Genomic DNA, 22,112 nt, shown 5'->3' with positions numbered 1-22,112 from the left:
TATATTTCAGGCACTGTTTCAGGTGCTACAGCAATAAACAAAACAGGAAAAAAATTGTCTTTCATGAGAGACACCAACATTATAAAAGATAACTCAGTAAAATATATAGTATGTTAGATAGTGATCACTACTAAGAAGAAAATAAAGAAAATAGGAAAGGGGAAAATTACATGTCTCAAATTAGGGATTGGGGGAAAGAAATTTGTGGAAAGGAAGCTAGAGAAGGCAATACTAAGATGACTTTGAGTCCTTGACAGAAGTGAGAGTGCTATCCATGGGGGTGGACAGGTACAGAGATCTTTGTTTGGAAGATGCTAGGTTTGTGATGTTTATTAGTCATCCAAGAGGATTGGTCAAGTAGGCAGTTGGGTTTATAGTTTAGAATTTAGCAGTGAGTTTTGTGGTACAATGCACATTTGGGGGGTCAACTGCCCGTTGTGGTGTTTAAAGCCATGTGTCTAGTGACATCATCTAAGGACTGAGTGTGGAAAGGAAAGAGAACTTTTCTGGGCTATACACTGGGGCATATTTAATAGTTGAGGACAAAAGAAGGAATCAGTAAAAGAGACTGAGAAGTCATAGCCAGAAAGAGAGGAGGAAAGAGAGAGCAGTGTTCTATAAACCAAGTGAAGAAGTGTTTCAAAGAGAGAATGTTCAACTGTGTTAGAAGCTGCAGATATGGCATATAAGATGAATACTCACTAATGTCCATTGGTTTTAGTGACATGGAGAATTCAAGAAAATAAAAGAAATGGAGATGGAGAGTGCAGGTAATTATTTGGTTTGGTTTGGTTTGGTTTTTACTGTAATGAGAAGAAATATTTGAGAAATAAGACAGTAGCTGGAGGGGAAAGAAGGCCAAGAAATGGAATTTTTTAAAGCTAAATAAAAAATTATAGCATGCTTTTATATTAAAGAGAGTGATTTAAGAGTGAAGAGGAAATTGACAATTTTATGTAGAGAAAGAGGAGAGAAAGACTTCAATGTCTTTAAGTCAGTTTTAGGGCATAAGATCTAGAGCACAAGAGGAGTAGTTGGCCTTTTCTAGGAGCATGGCCTAAGTTTTCATATTAGCAGGAATAAAGTAGTACTTCTGGACAAAGAGATAGCTAGGTGGGGAGATTTGGTGGTGGGAACTTGTACGAGTTCTCTTCTGATTACAGCAATTTTTCAGTGAAGAAGGAAGCAAGATTATGGTGGAGGATGTATTGGAGACTTTGAGGAGAAATAAGAAGTCCTCATGTCTAGGCAAGTAGGAAGAGGAGTAGTCTACAGAAATACAGAATGATGAGGGGTAGCATTAAGGGTCCACTTGAAATCAATGGTCATTATTCTATGGCCACCAGAGCAACGTGTGTAAGACATGGAGAAGACAGAGAGATGGATTTAATCAGCATTCTGTGAATGATGAAGCAAGAGGAGCAAGGGAATGAAGGTGAATGCATTAAAGGGACTACAGTGATAAATGAGAGAATTCAAGCTGTGCGGGTAAGGAATGAGGTGGCAGGAGTGGAGTGAGGGATAATGAAATCTGAGTGGGATCAGCAGGTTGAAGATGTCACGGGATTGAAGGGCTGTGAGTTGGGATTGTAGAGGAGAGGAATCCCAGACTTGTCTGTTTTGAAGTATCTGATGTCAGATTCTTCCACAATACTCTCAGGCTTCATGATGTTGCATCAAAATGTCTTCTTTTAAAAATTACCCTTATTTTGTGCAAACTTGGCTGCTCTCATGTATTACTATCCATTCCCACTAGTTGGTTCATTCTCTGAACTGGCAAAACAGTAAATGCTGGTGTTGCAGTTGCTCCCATTGCCTCAGGAGAGAAGAAAAAACAACTAAAAATATGATATTAGTTAATGATAGAATCAACAGTTATTTACAATGTGTAATTATGAATCCATATCATTAATATTACCAGACTGATGCTAGAGTTTACTTTTGTGTTGATAGAAGCACAGTAAAAGTCTTTACAATAATTACACTGGGGAATAATTTGTGCTTGTGTGAATGGATCCCAGACTCAGATTCCTGCTTTGCTGGCTAGGGCTCTGATCTCCTGCCTTACTCCTGCCAGTGTTCTCCTTCAGATGTAGTTGAGCTGTTCTCACACCCTCCATTGTCTCGATAGCACCTCTACCTGACAGATCTTGTTTCAGAAAACATGAATTGTACCTGAAGCTGGGTATAAGTGGACCCAAGCTGTGGGGGTCATATTTTTCCTATAGTATCCTGGGACACTCTCACTTGGATCTCATTTGTTTATGACACTCCTAGGATTGTTATGCATGCTAATATGGTTTTTGGCATAATAAATAAGAAGGTCAAAAGATTATTCTTGATCATTCTGCAAAACGTAGTGCATCATTTTTAATGACTGTGACCCATCTTTTTGCAAACAGACCAATTGGATTTTGAAGCCTAATAACGTAATATAAGCTACTTAGATATATTGATTTGTCATCCATATAGAATTGTGGCTATGGAATTGAACAAGCCACAATCCTGTGACAACCACAGTACAAAATTTTGGCTGTAGGAGGAAGCAACACAATTTTAACAGTGCCTGAATTTTTCCTAAGGTCAAACTTGTTTGTTGAGCTGGGATGTTGTTCCGTAGGGCAATATACATACTTCAATAATCAAAGAAAAGTAGCTACACTTCAAAATTTTATATCAAATTTTATACTTTCGGAATATGGTACTTACATTCTTGGCAGAATCAGGTGTTACAAGTTCTACCAAGCATACCATCAACTGGTGCCTGAAATTATTTTGTCAAATCACAAGATGAATGTCTTTATGCTATTTGTGCATCAGACATTCAGAGGTATTTGTCTGCTGTGTAGATACACAAGCGTTTTATCATAAAGATACACAGTGGCTCCCAAACTGTGATTTTTTGTTATCATATATTCTGGGTGCTTTTATTATCTTAAATAAAATGCATATTAAAAATGGATAGCCCATGGACTCTTTGAAACATGCTTAAAAATAAAGACATATTTTCATAGAATTCAACTTTCCCATTACAAGTATAGCATACATTAAGCCACCCCTTTATATGAATGAACATTTGAAATACTCTGGTACATGTTTGTGCAAAAACAAATGAAACTAAATGATTTTCCTAAGCTAGTTACCATCAAGGACAGAACTAGGGCCTCCTAATTTCTTCTTTACTGTCTTTTCCCCCACACATACTTACAGAAAGTTATTCTTAAGCTTAGAATCATTTAGTGACTTGCCTGCTCTGATAAATTCCTATCCTTTTAGAAAAGCGTATTATTAAACTTCCAGTCTTAAAATGCTCTGCTAACTTAAATAATAGGATGCTGAACATAGTATCACTGATATTGCCTTGGCCTGCAAAGGTTGAATTTCAGTGCATTTGAAAGTAAATTCTTAGGCTTATAATACATTTTTCATAATCGAGAACATCCATCAAGGTGCAAAAAGGCATGCTAAAGCAATGAGGGGCATTAAAGCAAATAGCTTGGTAGCTAAAATATGAATGAACTTCCTCACTTAAAGTAAAGCTAACCTGAAATATCAGGATATTTGCCTTCATTCTCTGGCTTCTTTTAATTTGTTTTAAAATAAAGATGCAAGTGATGAAGGAAGCTGACACAGTCAATAGAAGTGGATAGTTTGAAAGCTGTTTTGATTCATGTTAGTGAATCATTTAGCATTTATATTTAAACATTAAATCTAATTTTTCAATTAATTTCACAAAAGAGATGTTCTTTATATTGATTGCCCAAGTATAGTCCATATTTGTACCAAGAATATCTAACTTGGTGATGCTAACAAGCAATGTTCTTAAAACTAATACTGTCTTCTAAACTTGGTACAGTTTTAGAGTGCCTAAGGATCTTGGAGATTGCAAGCTACATTCTTCAAAATCATTTTAACTTAATACTGAAATGTCAGTGAGCCCCTGTACTTCATAATGGACATTTGAAGTATAATTTATTTTCTTTGAGTTTATTATCAATAAGTATTTTATTACTTTCAGTTTTCATTTATTTTTAGATTTACCTACATATTTAGCATTTTGTGTGCTCTTCATTTCTTCCTAAATATCCCTGGCTGAAGAAATTCTTTTACCATTTCTTGTGTGGGTCTGCACACTACAAGATGATTTTCAGTTAGTTTTTGTTTGTCTGAAAATGACTTAATTTCACCTTCAATCTTGAAGGATAATTTATTAGATAATAAAATTCTCAGTAGACAGTTTTTTGGCAGCCTTGAGTTTTCTAGCCTCCATTGTTTCTAACGAGAAGTTGGCTGTCATTTGTAACATCATTTCCCTATGTATAATGTCATTTTTCTCTGATTATGTTCAAGATTTTATTTTTTGTTTTCAACAATTTGAAATTGAATTGACTACAATTTGAATTTTAAAAAATTCTTCTTGTAGTTTTCTGAGCTACTTGAACCTATAAATTTATGTTTCTTACCAAATTTAGGAAATTTTTGCCTATTATGCCTTTAAATATTTTTTCTGCCACATTCTTTCTCTCTTATCCTCTTGTGAACCAAATTTGACACATGTTATATCTTACTGTTGTCCCACAAGTCACAGAGTCTCTGTTTATATCTTTTAATTTTTTGTGACTTCAAATTGGATAGTTTTTATTAATCTCACTTAAAATTTATTGATTCTTTGGTCTGTTATCTGTTATCTGCTATAAAGCCAAGGCAGTGAATTTTTTTTCACATATTGGATTTTTTTAGTTTTAGAATTTCTATTTTTTTTTTTTTTGGTTGTCATTTCTCTGCAGAGATTTTCTGTTTATTATTACTACTTTCCTTTATGCCCTTGAACATAATTATAATAGTTGCTTTAAAATAACTGTCAGCTAATTCCATCATATTGGTCATCTTGTGGTCATTCGAAATGATTTATTTTTGAATATGGGTGACATTTTCTTATTTCTTCATATGTCTAATTCTATCCTGAATGTTACTCTCCTTCCATTTTTTAAGAAAAAGGTTTACTTTTTGTCTTCACCAAGTGGTTAATACTGCTGAAATTTCAAAATGTGTTATATGTCCAGAAGCAGACATGTTCAAACTCTGTCTTATCTACAGTGGACAGAAGCTAAAATAATTGTTGAATCTTTTTAACTTTAACCAGGCTGCTTGGACTCTACACAGACATAGGTAGTTCAGGACTCAGCCAAATATTTGGTTGGAATTTAAATGTAGAATTTGAAGCTTTTCCCTGTGGTTCTTTCCTTTCCAGATGAGAAAGAGAAAAGTAGATTTTGGCAAGTGGGAGCTAGCCTGGCACTAACAGGTGGTACTTGATGTTGTCAGAATTTAGCCAGGCAGTCACAGTAGGCTGTGGTATGCTACTGTTGAACACTGAAAAAAAAAAAAGAAAAAAAAAATTCTCAGAATACCATTATCAGATAGGACCATTCTGTGACTGTGATAAATCAAGACAAAAAGATAATTCCATAATCATTTTCAAAAATAGACAAAAACAAGAACATTGTCCAATCCACAAGAATGACTAAATTTCCTCTCTGCAGCTAATATAGTGCCCACTGTTCTTTAGCAGAAATATTAAGATACAATTATGTCCACTTCTTAACATTGAATCCAGAGCAAAACTCTACTTTCTTAAATAGTCCCCAAAAGAACATAACACAAGCCCAAATTCTAAAATATATGGAAGTCACCACGATTCCCCATGATGTGTGTTCTTCATCATTCCCATGAGTCCATAAACTCAACTTCGTTCAACGGATGCACTTTCCGTGATCTTTTTTTTTTTTTTTTTTTTTTGAGACAGAGTCTCACTTTGTTGCCCGGGCTAGAGTGACTGCCGTGGCGTCAGCCTAGCTCACAGCAACCTCAAACTCCTGGGCTTAAGCGATCCTCCTGCCTCAGCCTCCCGAGTAGCTGGGACTACAGGCATGTGCCACCATGCCCGGCTAATTTTCTCTCTATATATTTTTAGTTGTCCAGATAATTTCTTTCTAATTTTAGTAGAGACGGGGTCTCACTCAGGCTGGTCTCGAACTCCTGACCTCGAGCGATCCACCCCCCTCGGCCTCCCAGAGGACTAGGATTACAGGTGTGAGCCACCGTGCCCGGCCACTTTCCGTGATCTTTAGTTGAAGGGTAATGACACAGAATTTCCTCCTTCTCTTTCTACTATCCGTAGTAAACTCTAAATCTGCCCTCTGATTTTTCAAGTCATAAAACAATAGAACTTCTATCCAAATTGTAGCCATTCTGCACTGTGCCACACATTTGCCCTGTGGCAAAAAGCAATGAAAATACTGGGAAACTCACCTAGTACCATTCTTCTTTTTTTAGTTCCTGCCTACTTCTGGTTGTTTTCCAGTGCCTTCAGATAGTCATTTACTATAGGTTGTCCAGAGCTTATGATTGTTATCTCCAGGAGATTATTCTGTTATAAAATACTTTACCATTATCAAAAGCAGAAATTCTTTTTTGTTGTTAGAATATATTACTTTGTATTATGTAATCTATCCTTACACTGAACAATTTTTTTTGATATCACAACTTAGTAGTGGCCATCATATTTCATTGCAGTATGCAGGAATTTAGTTGTAGTTGCTAAGTAAATAAAATAATCTAAATTCAGAAGCTTGAGGGAGCCAATTAGGTCATTCAGAGTGAGACTTGCTGCACTTCTGTCATCCTTTGCTGGGTAGGAATCAAAAGACTCGTCCAAACAATACAATTACAGGAAAGTATCCATTTCCAGGTCTAATTTTAGGAATAATATAAAAGAATCATGGATAGAGATCATTGTTATATATATAGAGAGAGATCTGGCCCACAAATATTTTGCTGGAAGATACCACTGAAAAATTTGTAGCCAGTGCTTTTGGGAAAATAATTTGTCACTAGAACAACAATGATACCTTGAAATCAAAATTGATGTAATCATTAATTTTCTGAAACTTTTTACAAAGCTTTGTACTTCACTGATATATATCAGGAAACAAGTCATTGTTTTACGTCTTGTGGGAATCAAAGATGCTAGAAACACATTCTTTTTCTCTATCATTTAAAGTCCAATGTGCTTCTCCCATGGGCTATATTTGTCTGGGTTCTGTCTGGAGAGACAAATCTTTAACATTATTTACTCTTAGAATTTCTCTCTAACTTATGAGTTAACATACATCATTTTTCATATAGACAAGGCATAAGATTTAGAAGTATTTTTGTGTTTCTTTAGCCATTAGATTATACTGATGTGTTGTTAACTTTAAGCGATATATTGTTTTTTGGAATTGCATCTATCTTATGTCAACATAGAAATTTTTGTAACTATTTTTTAAAAGTATGAATATTGCCTTTGGTAAGAGGAAAAATTTAATACTACACCTGCCTTCCACCTCCAAGGCCCTCCCTAGCACTCCTATGGTCCCCTTAGCCTATTGTACCTTTTATCCAAAGAAACCATTACCTTCCACCATAGTTTATCTTTCTAATGTATTTACTTATGTTTATTGCTATGTGCATTGCTGGACTCCCCCAACTAGAATGCATGATCCACAAGGGTAGAGATGTGCCTGTTTTGTTCACTGAAGTTATCTTGTGAGACTAGGGCAGTATTTGACATGTAAAAATTCCTTGATATATATATTTATTAAATGAATGACTAAAAAGAAATTGTTTGTATAAACCAAATTTTGATTGACTATTAATTTGAAGGAGATGGGAGTTCTTCCTGCCTCCTTCTTCCATCTCTTTCATTTGAACTATCTGCCAGAGTCATCTACATAAAGCACAGTCTAGGTCTTTTTTAATCTTTCCTCAGAAATCCTTAACATCTCCCCAGTGTCTATAAAATGAAATCCAAACTCCCTAGCTTGGCATTTGAGGCCCTCTGCAATCTATCCTTATTCTGCCAACAATTTCATCAACCAACGCTCCCCTTCTGTTTCAGCTCTTTCTGGTGTGATCTTTGGGCTTACTTTCTTATCGTCTTGTTTAAATGTCTTCTTTGTGCTGTGGCCTATTCTGGTTACCTTATTTCCAAAGGGAACCACGTTCCCCATCTCCCTTACCTAGACTGACTTTTTTTACACTTATCACTTTCTAATATACCATATAATTTACCTACAAATTATATATATCCTTTTTCCTCCCCAGAACATAAGCTCCATGAAAACAAGGGTTTGTGCCTGTTATATTCTCCTTAATATCACCACTGTTGAGAATAGAGGCTTGCCTCCATAGCCGGGGAATCTTTTCCCTTCGCTTAGATTTGCCTTCTCTGAACTCCATGTATTTAAATCCTACCTATTCGCCAAGGCCTAGCTTAAATACCACCTCCTCTGAAAAATGTCCCTGCTCTCCTGAACTCAGGTGAAGATAATTTCTTCACCTCTGAACATCAGTATCATTTAACTAGAAACTACTTTTATATCACGGAAAAATGTTTTATTGCTTGTATTTTGGCTATTTATGTGCATGTCTTATCTGTCCTACAGCTGTTCCTTAGGAAACGGTTTCATCACTAACTCATCTTTACAATCTCAGTAGTACTTAGTACTCCGTGAACATAGTAAATGCTCGATAAATATGTGTTGAATAATAGCAGCATGAATATGCTTATTGTAGTACTTTCTACTGAAATATAGGAACAAGAAGATTTTGAATTATGCAAAACCCCTATGAAAAAGAATTTTGATTTTGAGCTTGATTATTTTGGGGAGAAATCCTTTTATGTCTTAAAACTCAGTGGACTTAAAATATCCAATAAGAAAAAAATGTATTGGGTATATTTGATTTCATATTTAGAGCCTAGACTAAGTCCTGTCATTTGGCTTTTTTCATTTCAGAGTAATTTGCTTCTTTCAAAGTATTTGTGCCTTGCAAATTGTTTATTCACTAACTAGTGCCAAATCTAGTTACCTAGAGTAGTTCATAATTTTATCAAGGAAAACATGATTAAAGATGTGAAGAACATAGGATTAATATTAAGCAAAACACATAGACTTACTATAACTTGGGTGTTTTACTTTTTCATAGTTTATGTACTGGCATTAATCAATCACTGTATATTAAATAAGATTGGGAGAAATGATTGGACAGTGCTCCAAAGATCATAGGACTGAAAGCAAATTTATGAGGGTCTTACCCTTCATTCTTTATTATGGAATTCCAGAGAAAAGCCTCTATCACTGGGTTATATTTGATTTCAAAACTTTCTCTTATAGTCATCTGCCTTATGTCTATTGCCTATTACCTAAATGAAAATGGTTTCCTCCCTTTTATATGAAAATTCCATCATTCCAAAGTTCAATATTCATCATTAAGTCCTAAGGAGGAAAGATTTTAATACTTGTTTTAAGGAAATATTTCTTCTTGTTTTTCCCCCTCTAAATCCTCAAAGTATTTTCAAAGAAATCAAGACTGGGGCTCACTCAGTGGAAAACCGGTAATTAGTATATTATATTTCTTGAAGCTGGTTAAAACCTGATGTTAGAAGAAATTACAGCTCTGATAGAATTGTGCTCAGTCTTAAATAAATGTGTCTCAGAGAAGTCATTGATATTGAGCATGTATAATGCCATGGAATTCTGCAGTGTGTCAGTGGAGTAGCCATATGGTGGTATGCAATAAAATGTATTTTCCAAACTCTTCATGTAGAAACTTCTAGTCTTGGCTCACAACAGGAGTCTACTCCCTTTCCACCTGTCCCATGTTGCTGAAAGCCTTTGGCAGGAAACCAGGCCCTGTGCTAACTCCCAGTGACAAACACTCAGGTTTGCTTCCTTCAACTCTGTGCCCAACCTATCTCAGCCACCCGAGATGCAGCTGTGCTTGGAGCAGACCAAACCTTGTGAGAGCAGGGTTGGTGTGATGGAGACAGACTCTGCCAGGTTGAGCAGTTCCTAGGATTGTGGTCTACCGTTCCTTGATTCCTAAACTTCCTGAGGACCGGTATTAGATATTTTACCAGCACAAAACTTAACTGTCCTTTGAGATTTATGTGTTTCTGGTTTAGTCCTTTATCCTACCCCTTATTAATGGACTCAGTTTCTCAGGGTTTTTAATCACCTCATCTGATTCTCATAACATCTGGTATACAATGGCATTCAATAAATATTTATTGGGTTTATGAAAAAATAAATGAAGAAATGATTAAAATTATTTCCTCCATGATCCTTTTTACTGCTTCAGATCCAAACTAAAGATGTTTGGTAGTAAAATGATACTATTTTTAGGTTCAGCTCATAGCTTAGGGGATCACTATATAAAATCTCAGTATTTAATCCTTTTAGAGAGAAATCAATAGTACCAAGTCAGGATTATACAGGTAGCTTATTTGCATTGTTACCGCCTTGCCAATTGCACAAGCCATGAAGAACTCTTTTGAAAATTAGGAAAACTGCCCAGTTTAAGCACAGTGAACATTATCATCAACCTGGTGCTGACATGGCTGGCTGTGAGGCTTATGCGCACTTAGTATATTTCCTCTAATCTATCATTTGGACTCCCGTTTTGAAAATTGGAAGATCTTAGAAGTTGATTAGTGGTCTTTAAACCATAACAATCAACAGTGGAAAAATAAAATACAATGATATATGGTTCTTATTTTGTCATATGTTGTAATCAGGAAATAATTAAGTTGTTCCATGCCAGATTGTAGTTTATCTAATTGTGTCTTCTCATTTATTCCTTAGTGAATGTGGAGAGAATTGGGGGTGGGAAGCAAAGAAATAACATGCCTTATAAAAAACTAGAAAACCTTCAGAGTAAATCAAAACCTAACATCTATATAGAACATTAAAACCTGTACTTTGGAACAATGTGCTTTAAAAACAAATTGAGGTATTAGTGGCATAGAAAAAAGTCAAAATGCAAATAATGAAGAGACAGCTATAAAATGTAGGTTGGTTGGCTGCAATTCTGCCCATGAAGCACTAGCTGGCATTAGTGTGAAATTTAAATTCACTTCTGTGCTGGTGATTGCCTCTTTGGAACTCATTAAACATTCTTTGGCATTAAATTTTAGACTGAGTAAAGCCATAGAGCGTGATCCAGGCAGAAATTAACCTCAGGGTCTGTAAGCTTCTGTAACAGAGCAGCTAAGAAGTTTATATTCTGTCCTGGAAGAAAATTCTCAGGAAGGGTGAAGCTTGGGGAGGGAACTCAGAGTTCAAATCTCACAGCTGGATGTGGAGCCAACAGCAGTATGTGGCTTCATCTTCATTAGTATTACTCCTCTTTTGGGTTGTATGCTAATCTTTTGAGCTTCATCATTTCAGTTTCTTCTTAAGAGCTGGCTCTTCAAAAACTTTAAGTGACAATGACAGTCTACAAAATTGCTCTTTGAGAACAATTAAACAAAGTCAGGAGGCATGTAATATTTTTAGCAGTGGGTAAAAGGGATCATTTAACTATGACAAAGTGAAGCTCATAGTCTTTAGAATGTTGCGACAGATCTGATTGTTATGTGACAGGTTTGGGATGATGGCTGGCACAGGCTAGCTGAGCCCAGATGGTGTGTGGAGGAAATACTGCAGATATAATGGATGTGAACTTAGGAGCTATAAGGAATTTATCCTGGCAAGAAAGTTTTGTTTGTTTGTTTGTTTGTTTTGTTTTTTTCTGTCAACAGGTGACTGCAGAAGAAATCTATTGAAAATTATGTTAAATGACAGCTCTATCCACTCATAAAGTAGGATAGAAAGAGTAAAACAATACTCAAAAAAAAAGAAGCCTAGAATACCAAGTAAACAATTTTCCAGGTTATCAGTGTAATGTTGGTATTCATTCTTGAAATAAGGGAATTAGGAAGTGGTCATTAATAAAGAAACTAAGATAGGAGGCAATACTGTTAATTAAATGGACAACTTTTTCTTATTACAGCTATTCTGATTGATTATGATTAACTACCAATTCTGAGTCTTGACTCATTAACTCTTAAGTGTATGGGACTTAGGAGCAGAATATTGTATAAGATACAAGTTACCAGATCCTCTGGAAATGAAGGTTTTTTTTTTTTTTTTTAATATCAAGATCAGCTGTATTTCAGCTACTAGAAAACACACACCTTGACCACCTCTATCTATGTGTCAAGAGTACAATACACAGATTTAGAGCAGCTGTGGCGCACACTGAGAGAGTGTAGAATTGGGAACTCCTATTGGAGGGCTGGAAGGAGTTAGCTTCTCTAATCTCTCATCCACTGGACGTCTTTACTGGTACTGTGGGGGATGCAGTCACATTGGCAGCAGTTCAAATATGAGCTCAGCAGCCACGGGATTTTGGAGCATTCTTTACTCTATTTGAGCCTTATTTTACTTATATGTAAAATGGGGCTGAAATAACAAACTAATAAATAGGGTTTTTATGCAGTATACATAAAAAGAAAAGAGCATAGGATTAAAGTTCTGGAGTCAGTCTGGGTTTTAATCTTGGCTTAACTGCTTACAAGTTGGTTGACTTTGTGCCTTTGTGTCCTCAAGTAAAATGAAGACAATTATCTTGTTCCTGACTTGTAGTGATGATTAAATATGTTTATGTATGTTAAGCACCAGAGCAGTTCTGTTATATGGTCAGCTATGTTAACTCCAATTATCAGTATGAAAAGTGCCTGGGAAAATGCTTAACACGCTGTGAATTCTCAATAAAAGGAAGCTGATATTATTATTGTCATTGTTTTTACTGTTAGTTCCTACCTGGAAGCATTATGCCTATATTACTAAATCGTCTTTAACTTTTGAAACCAAATCACTCCTAAGGTTTAAAAGTGAAGGCAGGAGCATTCTCTTCCTTGCAGACTGTGATATTAATAAAAAAATTACTTAAAATAAGAAATTTTACCCATTAGCACAAATTTATAAAGGAAAGATTTTTTAATTCATATAACTAGACTCATGTAAAATTCCTGGCAGCCTCAATTTCATACAAATCACAATGAACAAAAATACCAAATTGACTGAAACACTATGGTAGGTGGGACCAGTAGGTAATGAAGAAACTAATGCTATGTTTTAATATTTGAACATCTTAATTCATATTTTGTAAAATGAATCAATCAGATTAATAAGAGAAATTTGCAATGACACTGAATGTGGAATTCCTGGAAAATATCAATAAAAACAGGAATTATCCAGAGAGATGAGAATGAAAATGGAGATAAGATTCATATGGGATTTAAAATAAAGCTGTCAAACAAGGATGACACTGCTATTCAAATAAGAAAAAGTTTGATAGTGACTAACAGTATTTTCCCTTTACAAAATTGACATGGGAGAAAATGTGACTCTTTCATAAAGAAATTACATGACAAAAGAAGATATCAGTAGATTTTTTGACCTGTTGAAAACACATCTCAATTATTATTTCTTCCACTCATGTTAAAAAATATATACATAGAAGTATGATGATTTAAAAGAAAAAAATTAAGAACATTAAATTATGGCATTTCTTCTTCGCTTTATGTAGTTTTCTAATATTTCAAGTTAAAGAATGAACATTACCTTTAAGTTGAAAAAAAATGACTACTTGTGCACAAAAAGTAGGTAGGTTACAAAGAAGAATGTGTGATCAAAGAGGATGTTAGGGGCTTCAGAGTTTCAGAAACTCTTCTGATAAAAGAAAAAAAAGCAATTGAATGGTGAGAAGGGCTTCCCAGAAATGGTTCATTGGAATGGAACTCTTCAGTATGGAGATTAAAAATGGGAATTCAGATTTCCTTCCCATTGTCTTTCAGAGGCTGATGAATCTTTTGAAAATCGAATTGTTCACTTACACTTAAAAAGTCTTTTGGTGCATGGTCATGTCTTGAGCTAGCACGGCTTTAGACACCTATTTATTCATATGTTCTTATGTTTATTCAACTATGTGACAGGTATTGTGTTAGGATCTAGAGACAAAAAGACAAATAATACATAGACCTGTCTTCAAGAAGTTTACAGTCTAGTAGGGGAGATAGACATGCAAAAATAAACAAAGAATTATATCTCATCTTAATGGGAATAGTAGCAATGCAAGACATACTGCAGGCAGAAAAGGAAATAATTAACCATTTCCAGCAGTACTAGGGACGAAATCAAAAGGTATGTCTTGAATGAAGAAAGTTCTTTTTACAATGAGAGGCTCTGTGTTTATAATGTAGAATTTATAATATCATTAGCCAAGCCATTTAGGTTTTGTGTAGTGTGTCACAGACTACAAATTGTATTCAGATGCATTATCACACATAAAGTACATTTTTTAAAAATAGCAGTCCTCCTTCAGGCATTTTGGTTGCAGCTTATTGATTTTGTCTTTCTTTAAAGGCCCTAGACCTATATCTCCACAGGGTTTTATTAAATAGTAAAGCAGTTATTCCAGTTACTATTTTTCCAATTAACTCCCAAACACAGTGATTTAAAACAACAGTAATCATTTTGTTATTTCTGATGATTTCTGTGGGTCAGGATTTTGCATAGAACTTGGCTAGGCAATCCAGACTTAGGGTTGCTCATGCAGTTCCACTCACATGGTGACTAGAGCTGGGACAAGAGTAGGCTGGAGTAGTCTCTGCCTGCATGTAGTCTCAGGGCTTCTCATGTGGTCTGACCACATGAGTTAGTTTGGGCTTCCTCACAGCATGGGGGCCTCACACCAGTCAGACTACTTGCATGCTGGGTCAGGGGCCCTCGCCAGTAAGGTGGAAGCTGAATCATTTTTTCTGACCTTATCTTAGAAGTCACACTGCACCACAATCTACTGGTCACAAGCAAGCTACAAATTTAAAGGAAAGGGAGTTAGATATAACCTATTGATGGCTGAGAGGTAAGTTGCTAGGAGAACATTTCAGATAGGAGATTTTGTTGTGGTCATCTTTGGAAAATACAGTCTTGACATCCTCATTCAAGCTCTGAGTAAACAAATTCTCCTTTAAGGGGGATGGCATTGGATCTTATCAGAAAATTATCCAGACCAAAGGGAAATTACTGAATTTTATCCAATATTTGAAAATTTATTTTTGAATTTTCAATACCTAAACCTGATAGGATAGATAAGAAGGATTTAATTTGGCAATGAGGAAGGATTCTCTGACAAAGCAGGTCATTGAACCTTAGAAAAGGTTATTGCAGAAAATAGAAGAATCTATTTCTGTGGAGGTTTTCAAAACTGATGTAGAGGAATTCCACGAGTCTCACTTGGTCACAGGCTACAGTGCGGGTGAGTGTGGTCCTAGCTGGAGAGGAGAGAGAGATTGGGTAGCCTTTTTAGGCTTCTGCCAGTAACATAACTCTTCACAACTCACAAGGCATAAAGAGGTTGTCTGGGTAACCTTGGAAAGGTGTTTTGGTCAATGAAAGAGCTTGTTGTATTTTATTTTATTTCTTTCTTTTTTTTTTTTTTCATGAACCAAAGTTTTTATTTGTTCACTTCTTGCATTTGAAGTACTCTTCGATGACATCCTTGGCCTGAGATTCTTTGCCATAGTCCTTAACTACTACACAACTGCAACCAACCACCTTACAGGGTTTCCCTTCTCTGTCAATTTTACAAAGGCCTACCCATTCCCCTAGTTTCTTGTTGTCATCAACCTTAATTAGGTTGATTTGGTGTTCAGCACAAAGGGCCTCCACCAACTTGACATACATGGGCTCATCACAGTTGGATGCAAGCACACAAAGATGGGCTTGGCGCTTGTCTAAGGCTTTGGCAGCTTCGTGAATTCCACGTGCAAGGCCATCGTGGATGAGGGCGGTCTTCAGCACCTCTTGTAAAGCAGTATTAACGTCCATTACACCTCCAGCAGCAATGCCTTCCTCGGCCATGGCGGTGGGTTACGCGTGAAGCTGAATCTCGAAAGCACAAAGGCCTCCGCCTCCGCACGGCTCGGCGGCGGCAGGGAAAGAGCTATTTTATTTATTTCTTTACCATTCATTCCTTTATTTTGAGCTCTCTGTCCCATAAAAAACATTCTGATTTCCTACATGTGCTGTTCTAACCAATGCTGTTGCCAAAGGGTTTTCCAGGTCCTAATTACGATCCTTTGATTAGTAACTAGAAAGAAATACTTTTTTTTTTTTTTTTTTGAGACCGAGTCTCACTCTGTTGCCCAGGCTAGAGTGCGGTGGTGTCAGCCTAGCTCACAGTAACTTCACATTCCTGGGCTCAAGCTATCCTGCTGCCTCAGCCACCCAAGTAGCTGGGACTACAGTCATGCGCCACCATGTCCAGCAAGTTTTTTCTATTTTTAGTAGAGATGGGGTCTCACTCTTGCTCGGGCTGATCTCAGACTCCTGAGCTCAAGTGATCCTCCCACCTTGGCCTCCCAGAGTGCCAGGATTACAGACATGAGCCACCTCGCCCAGCAAAGAAATACTTTGTGATGAGTTGAAACTTCAGGTTGTTTTTGCTTGGCATGACTGGCAAGAAATGTAACAAATTATCTGTGGGTAATAGTTTTGTGTTTATAAGTATGTTGGCATCTATAGGAATATATCACATAGAGAGCTTAAGTGGTGCCAAGTATTTTGCTTTACCTGTATTACTTCATTTAATTCTAAACAACTCTGGTGTACAATTAGTATCCCTATTTTAGAGATGATGTAAATAAGGGACATAGAAATTAAGTAACTTGTCTGAGGTCAAGAGACAAAGCTAAGATTTAACCCAATTATGCTAATACTAGAGCCTTACTAATTAATGAGATACTATACTGTTTATTATTGAATAGCAATGAAATAAGTATTCAATCTTCTTTTCTAAGTTTAGATTGTATTTTCAAAGATCTCAGTCTGGAATGTACAAATCAGAATCCCTCAATGTCATTGAAGTACAGGCCAAGTGCTCCTTTATCTAGTATGCAAGGCCTTTTATGATCTGACTTCTAGTTTTCTTTTTCATTTTAACTTATTTTTTTCCTACTCCTCCAAAAGAGGCCTCTGCTATTCCTCCAAAATGGGCATTCTCTATACTTTTATGAAAACTGTTTATTTTACCTGACATTGTCACCCCATGTTCATCAAATTCTTCCTACTCTTTCAACCCATTCAAAAGCTGTCTCTTCTATGAAGCCTCTTAGATTACCCAAAAATAAGAGATTTCACCTGAATTCCTATAACTCTTAACTTCCTGTATGACTTGTGAGAAATTTGTCATGGTATAGTTGCTGCTTATCTGTATAGAATCCCCTCAAACAAGTTATAAATTCCTGGATGGAAAAATTGGCCGCATTCCTTCCTTTTTTCTATTTTCAAGTCCTGGCACAGTGTGTCACAATTTGAATTCTTTTAGTGTTGGTGAAGTAGCCCAACTTCCTGTTAACCAGTATCCGAATTGAGCAGCGTTATTGCCTAAATTTCTATTTCCCAGACCTGTACTTGAGAATAATATTTATTCTCCTCAGGTTTCAAATACTGTTATCATGATTATGATGTGACTAACCAACTTCAGTGGAAGTGTTGCTCTTAGCATGGGAGTGATTTCTCTATTTGTTTTCACTATATCACTTCTTCAGCATCCTTTTTAGTAACTCTAGGATGCTCATTTTATCAGATAAAGAACATAATTAGGTATACTCTGTTTAAACAATTGAGCATAAAGAGTCTGGTCTGATTTACTTAATTGATTGGCCTCCAGCATCAGTGATGCCAAAATTCTGAGCTGAATTTCTTAGCATAATTCTTTAGAAGCTAGCTGCTTGTGCTCTTTTCTAGGGCCACAGATTATACACCTAGAACTGGTCAGTCATCTCACATACCTGTGCTGTTATTTACATGAGTGTCTGCACTGATTTATAAGTACCATCTGCTTTGTATATGAAGGAAGATAATACTATGATTAAAGATTTTGAGTGTTAGTCCTAAAACTCAAAAAGTGCTTCAGACTATATATAACTTCATAGTTATTATTTAGGAAACAAAATTAAAATATTGTCCATTTGTTGATATACTACTTTGTTCTAAAAAAGATTTTAGAAATTTTGTAAAGATAATCAAGATATAAATCTTAACAAGATAACAACAATTATAACTAAACAGTATAGATGAGGTGAGGTGATAACAAGCATAAATGAATAAAATAGACCCCAGAATAAAGCCAGTAATCGAGATAGATGTTATGTTGTCATATACTCTTACCAAGAGTGGGCTACAAATTTTACTCTAATTACCAACATGAAGAGGGAAACCTATTCAAGTTTATTGTTAGTTTTACTGATTTGCAGTACCTATTAAATAAAAACAAACCATTTGCTGAGGAGGTGTGTATGTACTTAGGAAACTAAGAAATCACTTTCATGGATCTTTAAAAAGAGAACACTGTTTAAGACCTAGGAGAGATTGGTAGATAATAATTATAAACCAATACAATCTGCTTCAAACTGGAAAACTTTAAAAATTAGAGTTAATAGTATCTACCAGATTCAGTGATTTCGCTTTTTGTGCATAATATGCCAGTGTCTCCTCCATAGGCAATTTGTGATTTCTCTGTTGATCTGTCTGGTTTCACAGCACTAGCCTTCCCCAGGACTCCAGAAAAAGCTCTCATTTCAGTGGTGGCACCTCATTCTCTCACCGCATACATGATTTTACTATTGCCTTCAGAATGGCATTTAAAATATTTGCAGTTTGCCTGTATCTTTGTTTCTAAGCATATCATGCTGCTTGCAACCTATCCATAACCTCAATCACTATGCATCCCTATAGTCAAGTTCAGTGTTTTCAACCTTTGGACATAGATTTCTTTTGTTGTGGATTCAGGGGCTGGAAAGATGGCTACAAGAAAGCTTCCCCTACCAACTGAAACACAGAAGCTCTCTTTTTTCTGTTATATTGATTATAATTCCATATATAATTTCACTGGAGAAAAAAAGCATTCACCTGCCTTTTAAAAAAATTAATACTTGAAAAAAATCAATGCTCCCTGAGGTCCCTTCGAGGTCTGTGTATTGATTAATTACATCAGCTAAGCTGAATATCTCTTTTTATACATTGTCCATGTTAGTTTTCTGTTTCCTGGATTCTCTATATTTGTGACACCTAAATTTCTCCCTGTTTTGATTTATAAGTAATCCTATGCACATGCAGTAGGTATTTTAATGAACTACTTATTTCTCTTTTTCTTTTGTCTTTTTATATAATTTCTTATTTCTTACTTATTTCCTTTGGCTGTCACAGTACATTTCTTTCCTCTTTCTTAATTTTTTTTTCCCAAAAGAAGTAGATGATCTTTCATCTAAGGCACTTTCATTTTTAAGCCATATGAAACATTCTTCGATAACACATTTCATGCATTCATTTTATACTCAATATTTATATTACCAGTTGGATATTAAAGATATATTGCTTATTTTGATAAAGTTAAGGACAACTTTCTACTTGAACTATCTTTATTCATCATGAACATCCTTTTTAGAGTTCACTGGGTATGAAGCTTTAGCAACACTTTTTAAAAATTCATTATACCATCCTTAATCATACCAATATCATAAAATATACCATTTGAAATTTAATATTAGCCTGAAATTTTATTGAGACAAGAAAAACTAATGATTTGTTAACAAACTCAGCAGAAAGATATTCTTGATAATGGAAAAATGGGTATAAATACTATAATGTGACTTGTTTAGTAAGTCAGATGTTTTTACCTAAAAATGTATAGATTACCCTAATTTAGAAGTAAATCTATGGAAATAAAATTAAGTGCATGTCTTACCAGAAAAAAATTTTAAATTTTACATCAAGAAATAAAAGAACAAATTTTCAGAATACGTCAATTCTTAATTTAATTGAACAAATTCTTAAAGCATGATTCACTTTAATACTACATTGCCAGTCTTTCAAGAGAACATGTGTTCTCCCAGTAGCACACTCTGGGTAAACATAGGAAATTGCTTCAGGTCTCTGTGACTTAAATAATAGTCATAAATGTCATTTAAATTATTTTAACATGAGGCATGCATATATTATATGGTCTATAAAAATCTGAAATTTATTTATAGTAATATTAAATTGTTACGGTACCAAAACTTTTTTCCTGTGGTATAGTTAGAGCATAATTCCTCTATTTTTTGGAAAGTTCAAACTCTGAAGTGTATTTAATGAAATACATTGCTGTCAAGTGGCAAAAGCATGGGCTTTGGCTCAGACTAAACAGGGCTTTAATATTTTATGCCTTACCACTAGGATAGCAGTTCTCAAATGTTTTGGTCTCTGGCCCACTGTTAAAAATTACTGAGAATCATTCAGAGGCTTTTTGAAAAATGTGGGTTATATCTCTCAATACTTATTATGTTTGAAATTAAAATTCAGTTATTTTAGAAATATGTATTAATTCATTTAAAATAACAAATTTGCCAATTTTTTATGAGACATAAGCATATTTTCCAAAACAAAAAAATAGTGAAAAGAATGTATCATTTTACATTTTTGCAAACTTATTCAGTGTCTGGCTTAATAGAAGACAGCTGGATTTTCCTATTTGTTTCTGCACTCAATCTGTTCCAATGTGTTATATTGGTTAAAGTACATGAAGAAAAATCTGTCCTGACACAGATACGTAGTTAGAAAAGGAAGGAATATTTTAATACCTTTTTAGATAATTGTGAATATTCTTTAATGCTACACCACCAAAACTTTATAAGTCGTAGTTTCTTAAAAGTTAGTTGCAATGTACAATGGAAAACTGTATCAATGAACTTTTATTTTTACTTTGTTAAATTTAATGCCAATGGTATTGCTCATTGCTTCACTGAATTATGTAGATCTTTCCAATTTTGACTCCTTTTATTATAACAGTCACCTCATTAATTACACCACCAGTCTCCCCAGGAAAGATTTTACGTATGAGGAAGCTGTTAAATGGACAGTAGCAGATAGAAGTTTTACAAAATTACGATTTTAGCTCAAAAGCTCAAATTTTATCATTGGCAACGATCAATGTCAGTTGTTGTCTTTGACGCGACAGGCTTACTTTGTTTATGTTCAAGACGATGTCTGCCAAATACCCATGTCTGAATAGGCATAGTTTGTCAGTCATTCTTTCAAGTAAAAATAGTGCTTCATGAAAATTGGCTAGTTCAGCTTGCAACTCAGACCTTTGCACAGGTGCTTTCTTTGAGACAACATCATACTTTGGTATGAAGTGAGTTAATGAGCATTTCTCATTTGTCACACAGAATATTAAAAAGATGTGTAATGAAGCATTGTGATTTAATAAATTTTTGCTGTTTAGTCAAGCACTTTCTTAAAAGACTGATTTCCCTCCCACCCTGAGTGCCTAGCAGTGAAAAATGCAATAACTATTAGTACAGCTTGGTGTCACTGCCTTGATTTGTGATAAGGTACCAGCAGCTATACCTACCACTGCTTTTGACCAGAATGTAAATGTCAACACAAAGAAAAAGGGAAATGATGTATTAGGACTATTATGAAAATGATTTTGATCTAATGAGCCACCTAGATGGTTCTCAGGGATCCCCAGGGGTCTGTAGACTACATGTTGAGAACTTCTCTACCAAGGTTTACAACCTCTTTGAGAAATTCCTCATTAGTAAAAATGAGAATAACAATATATGCATTGCAAACGGTTTTGGCATTTAAATATGATAGTATGGGGTTCTCAAAAAATCTAAGTTTCTGTTTCTTTTTTCCCTAATATTAGTCTTTGAACAAAGCCAGTGGTCCTTCAGGCATAGCCTTTCTAAAGTTATGTTAATTGTTCTTAGTTTTAGAATATATGTCTAATCCATTGAAAAATCTAAGCTTTTTTTATTAAGGAAATATTCTTAGACACTCAGTGGAAAAGTAATTGGTGTATATTCTCGCTTTCAAAGAATTTCAGGAGTGTATTTAGGGTATCAATTTAACTGAATATGTGACACTTTTCAGGTATTGGTATATTTGATATTCCTCAGATATATAGGGTGATACATCAGTGTATGATCTTTTCTCTCTCTGTACTTACTTATGAATTTGTGTCATTCATATTGCACATATCCATTCTTCCCATTAGATCTTGAGCTTCTTGACTCAAAAATATATTCTCAAAAAAATCACTGTAGTACATAGAACATGATCAATAAAGATTGTTATGTTTAGAAAGAACCTGTCTTCTCACTGCTACCTCACACACATGTGGTCCATTTTTCC

The 22,112-nt window shown here is 35.2% G+C and overlaps 2 protein-coding genes across 2 annotated transcripts in view; one reads left to right on the top strand and one right to left on the bottom strand.

Moving 5' to 3' along the window:
- The window catches only part of MAGI2 (membrane associated guanylate kinase, WW and PDZ domain containing 2), an 836,940-nt gene that overhangs the window by 212,929 nt on the left and 601,899 nt on the right, over nucleotides 1-22,112 (top strand). The window lies entirely within an intron of this gene.
- On the bottom strand, nucleotides 15,372-15,874 carry LOC123647571 (40S ribosomal protein S12-like). Its single transcript, XM_045565123.1, has one exon. It carries the CDS (start codon nucleotides 15,789-15,791, stop codon nucleotides 15,393-15,395), a length of 399 nt encoding a protein of 132 aa, XP_045421079.1. The 5' UTR covers nucleotides 15,792-15,874; the 3' UTR covers nucleotides 15,372-15,392.

The sequence above is a fragment of the Lemur catta genome, chromosome 11, assembly GCF_020740605.2.
Source record: "Lemur catta isolate mLemCat1 chromosome 11, mLemCat1.pri, whole genome shotgun sequence".
Classification (NCBI taxonomy): Eukaryota; Metazoa; Chordata; class Mammalia; order Primates; family Lemuridae; genus Lemur; species Lemur catta.
The sequence above is the reverse complement of the archived record's forward strand: the minus strand, read 5'-3'. Positions and strand labels throughout refer to the sequence as shown.